At 34.9% G+C, this 15,126-nt stretch overlaps 1 protein-coding gene across 1 annotated transcript in view; it reads left to right on the forward strand.

Moving 5' to 3' along the window:
- The window catches only part of LRP1B (LDL receptor related protein 1B), a 1,834,834-nt gene that overhangs the window by 1,142,298 nt on the left and 677,410 nt on the right, over nt 1-15,126 (forward strand). The window contains exons 17-18 of the mRNA XM_035008121.1: nt 1,043-1,168; nt 9,514-9,630. Coding sequence (XP_034864012.1) covers nt 1,043-1,168; nt 9,514-9,630 — 243 coding nt within the window. The remainder of the gene's footprint in view (nt 1-1,042; nt 1,169-9,513; nt 9,631-15,126) is intronic.

Raw genomic sequence — 15,126 nt, forward strand, 5'->3', positions numbered from 1 at the left:
CCTGGGATCAAGCCCCACATCAGGCTCCCTGCTCTGCGGGAAGCCTGCTTCTCCCTCTCCCACTCCCCCTGCTTGTGTTCCCTCTCTCGCTGTGTCTCTCTCTGTCAAATAAATAAATAAAATCTTTAAAAAAACCCTAATATCAAAATTTATTTTTATCATACAGAAGTACAACTACTGGGCACAAGGAAAATTACTTCAAAAAGAGCGCTAAGTAGTGAAACAAATACTGAAGAGCATGCCAATTCAGTTAGGAATTTAGCCTCCAGGATGCAGGAAAAATAATCACAGAAGGTTAACTTTAAGATGGCCTCCTGCTGTGCTTAGATATTGGAGGTTTAATCCTTAGCTGTGCACAGTTCCCCATATGAGGATTGGTCTTGTCCTCAGTATATTTTGTGGTTGCATGTTTGTTTGTTTGTAGTAGGGATGGAAAACTCAGGATGGCCATTTTTGTTATTAAAATTATGCAGGATATCATATTTAGCGTCAACTCCAAGTCACAAGTATTGCATTTTTTTCCTACCAGTCTCAAGAAACACTGGGCAAAGCATAACAAAATTAGGCTTGTTTAATATTTCAGAAAGTACTGAACAGATGTGTGGCTTAAGAAAATGTATTTTTGATATATGATTGAATTATTTGATACTTACTTGTTATGTTTCATGTTAAAATTTGAGGTTACTTTAAATGTTTTTGGTAAAAATTCTGAAACTGAGTTACTTGAGATAAGGGATGGGAAAACAAGCTTAGTGATACAGTTGATTTTAGTGAAGACATGAACAAATGAATATATTTCCTTTTATGTGAGATTTCATTACTTGGTGTCTTCTATAAAAGTATTACATTTTAACAGAGCCTCAAATATTAATATTTTCTATAAAATATGCAACAATAAAAGAAGCTGTGGCATTTATTGTACTATAATATTATAATTACTGTAAGTTGTCTGTAACTATAACTTAAAATAATCGTAATTGTATCCAATTTTAAAGTATTAAACTTGCTTCTCCTCTCCCTCCACCCTCCCACCCTTCCCCAGTCAATCATAACTGTCCTGATGATCAGTTTAAATGCAAGAATAATCGCTGTATCCCCAAGAGATGGCTCTGTGATGGAGCTAATGATTGTGGAAGCAATGAAGATGAATCCAATCAAACTTGTGCAGGTAAAGGTTTGCTTGAATATATACATAAATCCCTTCCAAAGTTGGTCTGCATAAAAATGCAGGTCAGTGCTTTGAACTAAGCTGAACCTTACTAAGGCTGATGATCCGATTATTACAGTAGTAAATGAGTTCAGAGTCTGATGCCACAAAAACTAGAATACAAATTATCTTTTACTTAATCCGTGGGCATGACTCTGCTTTCCAAAGTAATTTGGCACTTTATCTATCCATATGGGTTGACCGTCAGTACAGTGCTTGGACAAGACTTGTCCCTGCTAAATCTTAATTGGCAGTGGAGGGTGAGGTTTATTATTAGCATGCTGTGATGGAGGCCATCTCACAAGAAGAACTATTTTTGTTTGTGTGTGTGTGTGTGTGTGTGTACTTGTTTTTTACCTTGAAAAAATAATCTTTTATTTTTAAAAATTTAAAAATGATGATTTAGTCCATTTTATTTGGTGTGCTGTAGAATACCTCTGTGAATAGCTTTCTGTTTCTGGCACATTATTTATGTGGGGTAGGTTTTTTTTTTTTTTTTTTCTTTTTCCTTTTTCATGAAGTCCTGAGATCATGAAGCCTATTTCTATTTCCATGAAATTTATCCCATTGTAATACATCTGTGAATCCCTAGTCAGATTCTCTTTGAATGGGAATACACAGCTTGTGGTACAGGTTATAACAGATGCCGGAAAGGTCATGATTGGTCAGGTAAGTGTTGAAAAATGATATTGACTAGCAGCAGCCTAGATCTATTCTTTAAATGATGAAGAAAAAGGAGTGCATTTGATGACTTTTATTGATATCTTGGTAAAAATCGTGGTTGTTTTTGGTAGTCATTACATACAGCAATGTCAAAATTTATCAACCCCTCCCCTTCTCTATTTGCCAAAATAAGCCTCACTAAAGAAAAATTATTATAACCTATTAGTGAAAACTGTAGCAACAGCATATAGAGAAAAGACCCAGAGGTTAAGGAGCCTGGTCTGTACTCTTGGTTTTGTCACTGGTTTTCTCCTGGAAAGGCTTATCCCTCTGTGCACTATAATTTCCCTGTATATTTCTTTCTGCTCTCCAAGAGTATGAATTGACTAGAAGATATTTCCTAACAGCTTTTTCCCATGTACTAAACAACAATGAAGGAACAAAACAGTTGCCACTCCATATCCTAATCTGCATCTCCTATTCATTTTTTTTTTCCCATAGTGACATATTTGCTGAGGATCCATAAGCTAGTTATTCTCTTGTCCCTTGACTAAATATAGTCCAATATTTTAGAGTAGCTGACTATTTTCTTTTTTTTTTTAAGATTTTATTTATTTATTTGAGAGAGAGAATGAGAGAGAGAGCACATGAAAAGGGGGAGGGCCAGAGGGAGAAGCAGACTCCCTGCCGAGCAGGGAGCCCGATGCGGGACTCGATCCCGGGACTCCAGGATCATGACCTGAGCCGAAGGCAGTCGCTTAACCAACTGAGCCACCCAGGCGCCCCTAGAGTAGCTGACTATTTTCAAGATATTTTGTACATCATGTAAGGTTGTTTTATAAGGGGCTATCAAATAAAAAGGAACCTCTAGAGACTCTCTGGCCCTAGTCTCTCCCTTTAAGTCTATTCATTTCATAGCTGAAGCATGGAAGAAAGGACTTGCCTTAACTCACATCATTAGTAAGAACTGGGAAACTCAATGTATGAGTTATTCTCTAATCCCATTGCTCTTGTTATCAAGCTATATTATCCTGAGTTTTAGCTAGAATTTTAGGTATGGTCAATTTAACTTTGCTTAGATTGTTCTTACAATTAGGACTATAATTTACAATGAAGCTTCTTTCTAAGCTGGTGCAATTATTATTTTTTATTTTTTTATTTTTTTAAAGATTTTATTTATTTATTTGAGAGAGAGAGAATGAGAGAGAGCAAGCACATGAGGGGGGGGGGTCAGAGGGAGAAGCAGACTCCCTGCTGAGCAGGGAGCCCGATGCGGGACTCGACCCAGGGACTCCAGGATCATGACCTGAGTTGAAGGCAGTCGCTTAACCAACTGAGCCACCCAGGCACCCCTCAATTATTATTTTTTTAAAGCTTAAGGTTTAGTTCTGAGACTATGTTCCATTACTTCCTAAACAGATAGGTCTGTTTTCACCTTAAAAATAAAAGGCATTGATGACTCAATTCATAATACCATGTCTTTTTTCATTTCTGTTAGACTTTTAAAATCTTCTTGTTTCTACATGATTTTTAAGGGAACATTTGGGATTGACTAGCTACTGATAGTAGTAAAAGTGGAAATGCTATGTATAAGAGCAAATAAAAAAAATCAATCCTAATCAATCCTAATTAGTAAGATTTCTCAGCCACCCCAGGCCTGTAGTCCACTAGGAAATGGGATACAACTTGCTTGTACCTCAAGTGCTGCTTTCAGTGATGGCAGCTGACATCTGCCAGTCAGTACCAGGTTTTCTTGTCAGTATAACAGATGCTATGGTCACAGTATGCCTTAAGAAATAAAGAAGAACAAAAATTAAGAATATAAAGAACAAAAAGAAAACCACAAATATGCCTTTTTAGCTTTGAAAATTAAGTATGTTGTGTTGCAATATATTTCCATTTTGTTTGACCAAAATAAATAAATAGGTCATATAGTTCATCATTATGAAAAAGAAAGTATGGCAAATACATTAGATAATTTCTCTGGCTGGGTCGTTTCTATATATATAGGCATATACATGGATAGGTATCATAGACAAAGGATTTCCCAAATGGGGGGGGGTATTTTGTAACTGAATGCACTGCCCTGTAGCTTTTAGCATTATGACTACTTTATATCTAAAAGAGAATCCTTTCCTACAGATGCCAATTTCCTATTTTGTTCCTTTGGGATTTCTCCTTCATGAACCTACGAATTCAATAAAAACTTATCACAACATTGGATATAAAATGTGGAGAAATACACTATATCTTTCCTTAGAAAACTGAGTGAAGATGGGGAGAAAAAACATGTAAACGGGTCATTCTAATGCAATATTCAAAGTGTTAGGTTGAACTACAAATGGATGTACAAGAACAACTAATTTAGTCTTTGTGTATCTGGGAAGGCTTCCTGATGGAGGTGATATCCAAGCTAAGCGAAAGAAAGAAGAAAGAAAAGAAAGAAAGAAAGAAAGAAAGAAAGAAAGAAAGAAAGAAAGAAAGAAAGAAAGAAAGAAAGAAAGAAAAGAAGGGAGGAAGGAAAGAAGGAAGGAAGGAAGGAAGGAAGGAAGGAAGGAAGGAAGGAAGGAAGGAAGGAAGGAAGGAAATAAAGAAACCTGGATAACAGCTCAAGTCATTCAATCAGGAAAAATAAATAATCTGATAAAATTAACCTTTGGCAAGATTGTGGAATAAAAGAACCAACATACACTTTTTGTAGGTGTATAGATTGTTTTTCTACATTGGAAAGCATTTGGCCAAATCCAATAAAGTGGAGATGTGCATACCTTCAAGTCTGTAATTCCATTTCTAGATTTATGCTTTCATACCTATGCTCAAAGAGATGCAACTAAGATATTCATTGTCCTAATGCCGGTAATAGTGAGAAATTAGAAACAACTCAAATGCCCATTAACAGGAAATATATATATATACATACACACACACATACATACATATATGCTATATAAAAAACTATATGTAACATCATATAAATATATATATTCATATATATAACACTATATAGTGTTATATTCACGTAATAGAATGCTATTCATCCTTAAAATGAATAAACTAGATCTCAAATACGAACAGAAATTAATTTCAAAAACAATATTTAACCAAAAGTTGCAGATTATAAATCATTTAGTGCCATTTATATGAAATATAAAAATACAAAACAATTCTATATATACTTATTGATTTATAAATGTGTAAGAATAGGATAAAAATATATCTGGAAATTAAAAAAAAGAAAATCAATTAAGGATAGTAGTTACATCTAAAAAGATAGAAATAGGACCAAAAAAAATTACATAGGAGATTTTAAGTGTACCTATAACACATTTTTCTGAAGTAAAACAAAAACAGTCTGTAGTAACTATAGAAAGAAAGAAGATTTGGGATGCCGGGGTGGCTCAGTCAGTTAAGCATCTGCCTTTGCCTCAGGTCATGATCCGGCTGGGATCAAGCCCCTCATTGAGCCCCATATCGAGCCTTGCATCGAGTCCTGCATCGGGCTCCTTGCTCAGCAGGGAGTCTGCTTCTTCCTCTGCCTACCACTCCGCCTGCTTATGTTCTCTCTGACAAATAAATAAATAAAATTTAAAAAAAGAAAAGAAGATTTGATAGAGCTATATGATGATAGACAGGTGTTAATGTTATTATTTTCTATACTTTGCTAGGTGATAGGAAGATTTTACTGGGGGGGGCAGGGGGGGGAGAATGATTGATTGGCATAGTTAGTGAGGGTGAGGTGAAGTCCATAGAGGATGATAGGGGGTTGGAGGATTCGCCTGGAAGAGGAAAGAGCATATGTACAGCAGGCAGAAGAAAGCTGACAGTCAGGGGCTTGGTAGTTGTTCTCCCTCACAAAAAGAAAATATGTTTCTCTACTTATGAGAGAGACCCAGAGGCCAAAGATGAGAAGTAATTAGATATGAAGTTCTTTTTCCTCATAATTGCCAGTGATGATCCTTGGATTCAAGCGTAGCTAATTTTGGGCCAGATTTTTTCCATAGCACTGAGCTCTAATTAGATTATATAATATTTATTCTTCTTACATCCTCCACAAATTTTGACCAAATTCAAACGAGGCAGATATATTTGCATGAAGAAAACCTGCTATATTAAAAAAAATCAGACTTCTTTATAAGATAAATTGAAAAGTATGTGTTGATATGACATAGGTTTTGTTTAAATAGAAGGCTTTGATTAAAATACGGCAAAGGTGAGGTTTAGGAATAATGTGTGAAGATCTCTTTGCCTCTTCCTCCTTATTGTTTCCATGTGTTGTGGGATTTCTCACTGCTACATGACGGCAGGAGAAGCATAATTAGTGATGGGTTGAAAAAAATTCACATTGTGACAGTGGATTTTTGATTCACTGCTAGCTAAACAATTTCACTGAGGAAGTATAAATTTCCTCTTCATTAGAGAAGCATTTGCTACAACATTAGAGTCCTCTGGGGCTACTCTGCTAATCTTACCTCCAAAGTAATTTAGATCTGATGGAGATAGGAACTGAAAAAGTAAAGATTGTGTCTTCCTGATATAAATCCAATGATTAGAAAGAGATGATTTAGTCCATTTTATTATATCATATAGACAGACAGTACGTGTAGATTTATGGAATGAAGCATTTTTTCCCATCTGAAATTACTTAAATTGCCTCAGTGGACTAAGCAGGTAGTTTTTCCATGATTAGAACAATGAATTCATATGTTTTCAGGTCATATGATCCTTCAAAAATAAGACAGTAAATATTCTTTGGAGTAATGGGTCCTAACAGTTCTTCAAGCTCTGAGTTAGTGAAGCGACACACAAGTCCCCACACTACACAATGTGTAACAGGTTCTTAGGAGTTCTTTTTCATTCTCTTCTATAATCACCATAGTGCTCCTGATGAAGGAAAACGATCTGAGAAAACTTTGCTAGAACTAAGTCTGAATGGCAAGGAGGGAATTCTGTGATATATAAAAAAAAAAAATCAGATAAAAGAATATTGTATTGGGATATTTAATATATTATTATGGGTCAATTAAAATTTAATAGGAATGAAAATAGGTGATGATATATTTTGCTTTAAACAAGAAAACAAGAAAGACTGAAGGAGTGAAATAGGAAATGAGGGAATACAGGAGAGATGAAGGAAAGAATAAGTGGAGAGAAGAAAAGAAAAGAGAAAGGGAGAGAGAGGAAAAAAGGAAATAAAGAAGGAAGAAGGGGGGAAGGAAAGAGTGAAGGAGAGCTGGAAGGAGAAAGGGAGAAAATATTGAAAAGAAAACTCTTACTAAATTTCTCTTAAATCTCGAAAGGTAAAAATTATTTACTGCAATCTCATGATCCCAGGGTCCTGGGATCGAGTCCCGCATCGGGCTCCCTGCTCTGCGGGGAGCCTGCTTCTCCCTCTCCTACTCCCCCTGCTTGTGTTCCCTCTCTCGCTGTGTCTCTCTCTGTAAAATAAATAAATAAAATCTTTAAAAAAAAAAATTATTTACTGCAATCAGTGAAACAAAACAAAGACTTGCAAGAAAAAAAAATATGAATCTTGTTCACACCTCTATGCCTTTTCCTTCCCATCAAGTAAACTAAATGCCAATACCTTCCTCCTTCTCTAGGCTAATACAAATATATACATATTTTTCCAAGTAGACATAGTTTTATTAAAATTACCTAGGAACTTTGTTGATTTAATCTAAACATTAGAATAATTTCACAGAAAACCCATAGAGTTAGCCAAATGAGACAACAAATATTTAATCCTACTTGAAATTACAACATTGAAAACTTCAGAAGTGTACATATTTGTGGGATACTTAAAATCTATTAATGTAAGATAAATGCTTTATTTGTAAAAAAAAAAAAAGGAAAATCCAAATATTGTATAAAATGTTTTAGATTTAGAGCCCTTAGCTACATGAGCAAAACAGAATACAAAGTATAATAATTTTCTGGAATTTCTAATTATAGACACTGAGGTTAGAAATGGTGCATCGAATCTAATATGTTGAATCAAACCAGTAATGTTTTCATTGTTTTTCTCAAGTATACTTTTAAGTATTCATTAATAATAGATATATGTTTTTACATAGCAAGTATACTTTCCTTAAAAGGAAATAACTAGCACCTAACTTTTAAGAAATTATTTTAAATGACCTCTGAAACCCTGATTTATGAAAACCCATTTTAGTGTGTTTGTATGACTTGTCTTTGAACCACTCTCAATTTTATACCAACCATTAAGTCGTAAGGCATTTTGATGAAATAGAAATACATCCTTCTAATTCTTAAACCCCAAAACAGAAGGAAGTCTGTAAACTAAGCAATGTTCTCTTATCATGGCTATAGAAATCCAGACCCTAATTGTTCCTCATCTGTTCAATGCTCTTCTGACCCAGATATTCATAGGTGTGAGTATCCCCTTCCTATAATTTCCCACTCTTTTTTTCTGACCCAGTAAAAAGAAGGGGTGGTAGGAAACTGATACCTAAGAAAACAAATTTGTATTTCAAAGAAAAGAAAAAAATCAAATATTTAAAAATAAGCAAGTAAAACAAAACGAAACAAAACAACAACAAAAACCTAAGTCTGTAAAACCAAAGCCTGGGAGAAAGGTTAGGATAGCTATCTAGAATTTCATGCTTTCACAAGTTGACCTGACTGTAATAGAAAATGGTAATCAAACTCCTTGTAGGACATCACCAACCTCTTCACTGAATAACTGAAACCACTGCCTTTGGCTAACATAGAAAGATTCCACGTGTGTGTGCATTGAAACCATTGAGAGAGGCCAAAGCAGAGTTTATTAATATACTTTGATTTAAGTTATATATTTTTATTTAACTATGCTGAAAAGTGAATTTTAAACATCTGTCATAAGGCTAAATGTATGTTTTAAGAAATATTTTCTGAATTCTTTTTTTTTTTAAAGATTTTTTATTTATTTATCTGAGAGAGAGAATGGGAGACAGAGAGCATGAGGGGGGGGGGGATCAGAGGGAGAAGCAGACTCCCCGCCGAGCAGGAAGCCCGATGAGGCGCTCCATCCCCGGACTCCAGGATCATGACCTGAGCTGAAGGCAGTCGCTTAACCAACTGAGCCACCCAGGCGTCCCTATTTTCTGCATTCTTGTTCCATACTTTGGATCATTAGAGACCAAGAAATAAATGCACTACAATGTTAGAGGAAAAGAACAATTCTGCCCCCATGACTAGAAACTAGATACCCTGATATAGTCTCCCAAATCCTTCCTCCTACATTACAGCAAGTTTTCTTGGTTTATTGACAAAGACTATGTGAAATTCTTTTTTGTTAATTAAGAGTTGGATGAAATTTAATTCCACCGTATATTCATAAGCATGTGCCAGGCAAAAATTGTAAAATAATGAATTCATAGCTTCATTTAAAGAAGTGTGTGAGGATTACTGAGTATCTTGTCATTTAGCAGCCACTGTAACTGAAGGGCAAAGCATGTGAACTTCAGAGAAGACAAGCAAGTTCGCAGTATCAAAAAATTAATAAAAGTTTACTTTAAAATATTTTATCTAATAAAACAATAGAATATCTTATGTGCAAAAGAGTTATTACATGATTTATTTTACCTGAACATTCTTCAAAAGGCCTCTAAATGTATTATTTGTACATTAATTGGTTATCTTAGCCAGAACATGCCAGGTGGACCAGTTTTCTTGTGGAAATGGGCGCTGCATTCCCAGAGCATGGCTATGTGACAGGGAAGATGACTGTGGTGACCAGACAGACGAAATGGCATCTTGCGGTAAGTTGTGAGTGAACCACGCTGTTAGTGGAGACCATGTCAAATCACTATAATGTCTCTTAAGAGGTTATTTATTTCTTTATAAACACTAGTCAACAAGGCAGAAGATCTGTTACATTTTATCACTGCCTTTTAGGCCTGAGTGTGTACCTTAATGATAACTTTGGAATATGAGTTTCATGAGTCAGTAACCATATCCTCGGGTAAAATAAATGGATCCAAACATTACAGATTTTATTAGGAAGTGGTTATTACAAGCCTAACAGGACATTCTCAAATGTTCATTATTAATCTTATGTTGGTAATGATTAATTTTTTCGAGTAGCTCATTGAGTGACATTTGGAGTAATTGGAAGTACATGTTTCTTGTTAGCATGCATGTGTTACCTTCTTGGAACAATAAACAATACAGACTAAGATTACATAATTGGTAAACCATTTATTTCATTTCTATTGAGTCAGATAATTCTGTTATTAGTTTAAGATAGCTTTGTTAATGGCAAAATTCCTAGTCACTTTCCACCTATCCTCCTACTTTGGGAAATGGTATTTATTGTTACATAAAGTTGCAAATTTAATTACTCTCATTTGTACCCATGTATCAGTAGATTTTATTATCATTTGTCTGAATAATGTATAGTGAAACATAGTAAGGGAATGAATCCGGTTTTCTAAGAACCTGTGCTTTCTTTTAGGCATGGCTATGAATTTTTAAAATTATTAATGGGAAAAACATACATTATATATGCTTAGCACATTTATTAAAAATATAATGCATTGAGTATATATTTTTAATAATTTAACTCCATGTCGTAGCACTTCTAACAGTGGGAAAATAAGACCTTTTTAAAAAAAAAAAATCTCTTAATTTAAAAGGCTCTAGTTAGGGTATGCATTCATGGTTTACCTAAAATTTTATTTTTAAAAAATTTCTTAAACTAGACTTAAGTCCCTGTAGACTTTTGAATTTGTGACCTTTGAATAAAGTGTAGATAAGTGAGTAGTACTAATTGACATTGTAAAGAAAATAATAGCAGTGTTAAAGAAGAAAGCAATAGACAGTCACCCAGTAACAGTCAATTTTACATCTCACATGTAGCTTTTCCAAAGCCTGTCCAGTTAAGGGATTTGAACAATGTATCCTTCTCCTTTCCAACGTCCAAACTATTCCTGTGGCTGGGTCTGCATCTAGCCAGCTCTATTATTTATGAAAGCTTAATTGCTTTCCTGTCCCCAGCATCTCCTTCCAGAATATAGCAAAAGGATAATGAACACCCTGAAAATATTAAAGACAGAGAAATCCTGGAGTCAGTCTGATTTAGAAGGAAAGGCCATGAAAACATTAAAGAGTAGGAAAATAAATAATGAGCTCATTAGAGAACTTTGGTTAGGTCTTTGATCTGACTTATATTTAGGACTTTTCACGAGATGAGGGAAAGAAAGGTCGGAGGGAGCTCAGACACACATTTTATTCTTGAATATGTACAGCAAATCTATGAGAAACATACTATCGTTCAGATTTTACAGATAAGGGAATCAAAACTTAGAGACATAGGACAACTTGCTTGAGATCATAAGGCTAATAAATAGCAGGACCAGGCTATGAATCCAGGTATACCTGAAACTAGAACTCAGACATTTCAGGTCAACTTTACCTGGGAGCCATGGATTGGGTACCAAAAGGGAGTCAATCAAGTAATTATGCCTGTCCATATCCATTGACTCTCTTATTTAAATGAACATATACCTATAATGAGTTTTGCTCATTGGTGGGTTGGTAAATCTTTTAAGATCTCCTGCTGAGGAGGAGCCCTGATCTAGTGTTTGCCTATTTTTTGTGGTGTAATTACTCCCGCCGTGGCCAATATCAAGTTGCCAACATGACTTCCTGAATGCTGATTTGGGAAAACATGTGCACACCAACATACAGTATTTCCACAATACAGATGTAATAAACATAACTAACTCCAAGAGCAAAATAATCAGGAAATTATGAACCTTGATCATTTATTACCCTTGCTTTCAAAATTATTTAATTACAAATTTATATAGTTTATTTATTTTAAATAATGGATGTGTGCTTAACCGTTGATTCCTAGAATCCTTGAAAATTTAAAATCGGTTCTTGCGAGCTGGTACAAGATGCGTCCAGTATACCACAGGATATGAACACACTGTGAAATGTAGTTGTCAGTTTGCTTCTGAAATATAGCAAATTTTATAAAGTGTCAGTAAGCCACATGGGTTAGTCTCAGCACCATTTCCCCTTTATAAGGTGAGAAACATGATTCTCTCCAAACTTGTTCCTCTCTGTAGTAACATGAATTTATCTTTCAGATTGTCATTATAAATCAAAATTTATGTCAGTAGGGAAGCTGAAAGTGAAGCTCTGGTAGGCATAATCTCACTTTTAAAGTTGTAGGAGAGGATGACATAGATTATTCTCATATCAGAAATTATTTCTGCACTGAATACAAAATGATAAAAATATTATAAATTGTTTAATTTACTGCATTAAAAAAGTCACTCTCCTTGGCAGTAATCTGGAAATGAATATAAGTTCAACTAATTCCCAGTTCTATTAAGCATCATTATAACATTTGGAGTGATCATATTTCACTTTTCCCTTTGGAGTCGGTCAAGTTCCCATAGGTTTAATCCTACTAGAAGATTGCAGTCATTTTTTTTTTCTTATACTTTAACTCCACAAACAGCTTCTGTTTTGTTTAATAATTACTATTTTATACTGAAAATAATACCCAAATTTGGATTTTAAAACATGAGAAACCTATGGTTAGAAATGCTTCTGGTTGTAGTTAGGAGCAGAAGGTACTGAAACCGAGGGTCAAATTTTAGTGGAATTCACTAGCACCTATTTATAAACCTAATTCATTTTATTAGCATTTGCTTTTATAACAAGTTAATTGCATATTTTAGGTTGAGATTATATATGGGCAAACACATAATTAGGAAGGTCTTTGAGGATTCCCCCTTCATCTTTTTTATTTTTTTTCATTATTATTGCAACTATTTATTGTGTTTCAGGACTGGCATGTGTAGACAGGAGACTCTGTATATTGATTCTGCAAATAAGAGCAGATATGTTAAAATTGTGAAGACTGTGTTGGAAGTGGACTATGTGTCAAGGAACTAAGTGGTCACTCATTTCAAGGGTGTTAGCTTTGGTTCTCAACTTTAGCTGTCAGTAAAAAAATCACCTGAGAAGCTTCAGAATCATCTGCCATGCCTCACCCCAGACTAATTAAGTAAGGGTCCCTAGGGGTCAGACTCAAGAATCACTAATTTTAATGCTGTCCAAGCGGTGTAAGTGTGCAGTCAAGTCTGAGAACCCTTACGGCCAAGTTTCTCAAATTGAGCATGCATTAGAATCTCCTGAGGGGCTTATTAAAAAAGCAAAGGCAAAAACAAAAACAAAAATGACAATTCTGGGCCTGATTTCCAAAGACTATGATCAAGTAGGTCTTAGGTGATTCATAATTTATATTTCTAGCAATTGATGCTGATTCTAATGCTGCTGCTGGTCAAGGAACCATACTTTAGGGAACACCATTCAGGTTTGATTTTTATCTTACGTATATACTTAATGACATAATTTTGTTTATATATGCAAAATGAGTTAAGATGGAAGCAATTATCCAGACAAATTTTCTTCCCATCTCCAAATTACAACATTAAACATAAGTGCATTTCATGATTAAATATAAGAATATTTCAGGCAAACTTTCATTTTGCCCCTTGGAGAATTTATTGTCAAAAACAAAATTTATTTGTTTATTTTAAACTGAGTTTAACTATATTGAGATTGTTCTATCTTCCAAGGATCTCAACATAGCTTATATTTATTATTATTTTTTAAATAAATAACCTTAACGTGAGTTGATAACTTCTGATTTGTTCAAAAGATTTAACTTGGGAAAATAGCTGAAATTTATTAACAGATTGAAAGTCAATTCAATGGGGTATAAATAAAAATCCACTAAAACTTGCAAAGTTAATATGATTCCATTTTATGGATGTTGATTTTTTAAATCTAGGAAGATCGTAAAATTGTGTCTCATGTACTTGTAATTTTACTTGTAAATGTTCTTGTAATTTTATTCCACATAATTAAGGAGGAAAGAATCAGAATGAGAATTGGCAAATATCAGACACAAACAAAAGAGAGAGCTGTCAAAAAGAAATCATTACCCAGTTAAATCAGTGTATGTTGTGTATCAAAGATATTTTCAATTAGGTTATTGGAAAAACAAAGTTTCTGATGAAATATATTATTATTATATACTTATATTATTATTATAATTAATTTTGTGAGAAAAAATGCATACGTTTGTAACAACTTAAGTGAGGATTAATATCCCAGAGGATCATTAACCCACATTAACCCAGTAATTATTAATTACTGGCAAAATGTGAATATTGCCAAGCACTGCTTTCAGTTGCTCTGTCATTCCTTGATAACATCTTGGCAGACACAACGATTCTGCCAACTTTTAGTTTCTGTAACTTGATCCAACCTGTTTTGAAACTCCAGTATTATATCTTAGTCAAAGCTTTTTTCTCCCCCCACTGCTGGCTAGACTTTAGGTTCTAAGAACTTAGATGAGAGGCGACCGTGTTCTGTTTTTACCTCCCTACATCTCTTCCCTCTGCTAGCCTTAGCTCTTCAGTCACATGGGACAGTTGGAGAAATAGGTACTATCTTTTTAAGTAGGCCCGGTGGTAACTTTCTCTGCTTCTCTGAAGGTTCCTGCCCTCTGACACATAAGCAATGCTGCTCTCTTGAGAGACTCTTATGTGAGATCTTCAGAGAGGCTTCCCTTCATAGTTCCCTCAACTCCCTCTTTCTTCTCTGTTTCCTCTTCTTCTTCCCCACAACTAGATTTCTTTTATCCCCATCCCCCCATCATTCCCACCCCCCTTTGCTAGGTGGGCACCCTCTTGGTTGCATTGCTGATATGACCAAAAAAAAAAAAAAAAAGTTTTGCTCTCTTCTGTGGGTCCACTTTTTGTCCCTCCTCACCCACTCTCTTAAATGTGATCAGGCTAGTCTCCTAATGACCCATCTTTTGGATGCCACCATTCTCCAGTTCTTTCTTCTTCTCTAGATGCAGGGTAAAATGGTCAGTCTACTTCCTGAGCAACATTCAATCAGTTCCCTTTTCTCATGCACTCATAAAATTTCATGAATGATTCTCATGGAATCTCTCCTTCCTTTGAATCCACTGGTCTTTGAACAAAATTGACTTGTAGATTACTCTTCTTTTATAAGGAATAGCTCCAACTACTGGATTCTGTCTATAAAATGCAAGAGTGCTTAGCATTTCCTTGTTCGTAACATTGGATCTAAATGGGTGCCATGGCAAAAGGAAAAATCCCGCTATTACTTGTATTTATTTACTTAACTCAGTCAATCATTTTCTCCCTCCTTCTCCCTCTCCCTTTCTCCCTTCCTATTTCCTTTTAAGGCAGGAAGGC

This window comes from Mirounga leonina, unplaced genomic scaffold (genome assembly GCF_011800145.1).
Source record: "Mirounga leonina isolate KUSES-001 unplaced genomic scaffold, KU_Mleo_1.0 Mir_151, whole genome shotgun sequence".
Classification (NCBI taxonomy): Eukaryota; Metazoa; Chordata; class Mammalia; order Carnivora; family Phocidae; genus Mirounga; species Mirounga leonina.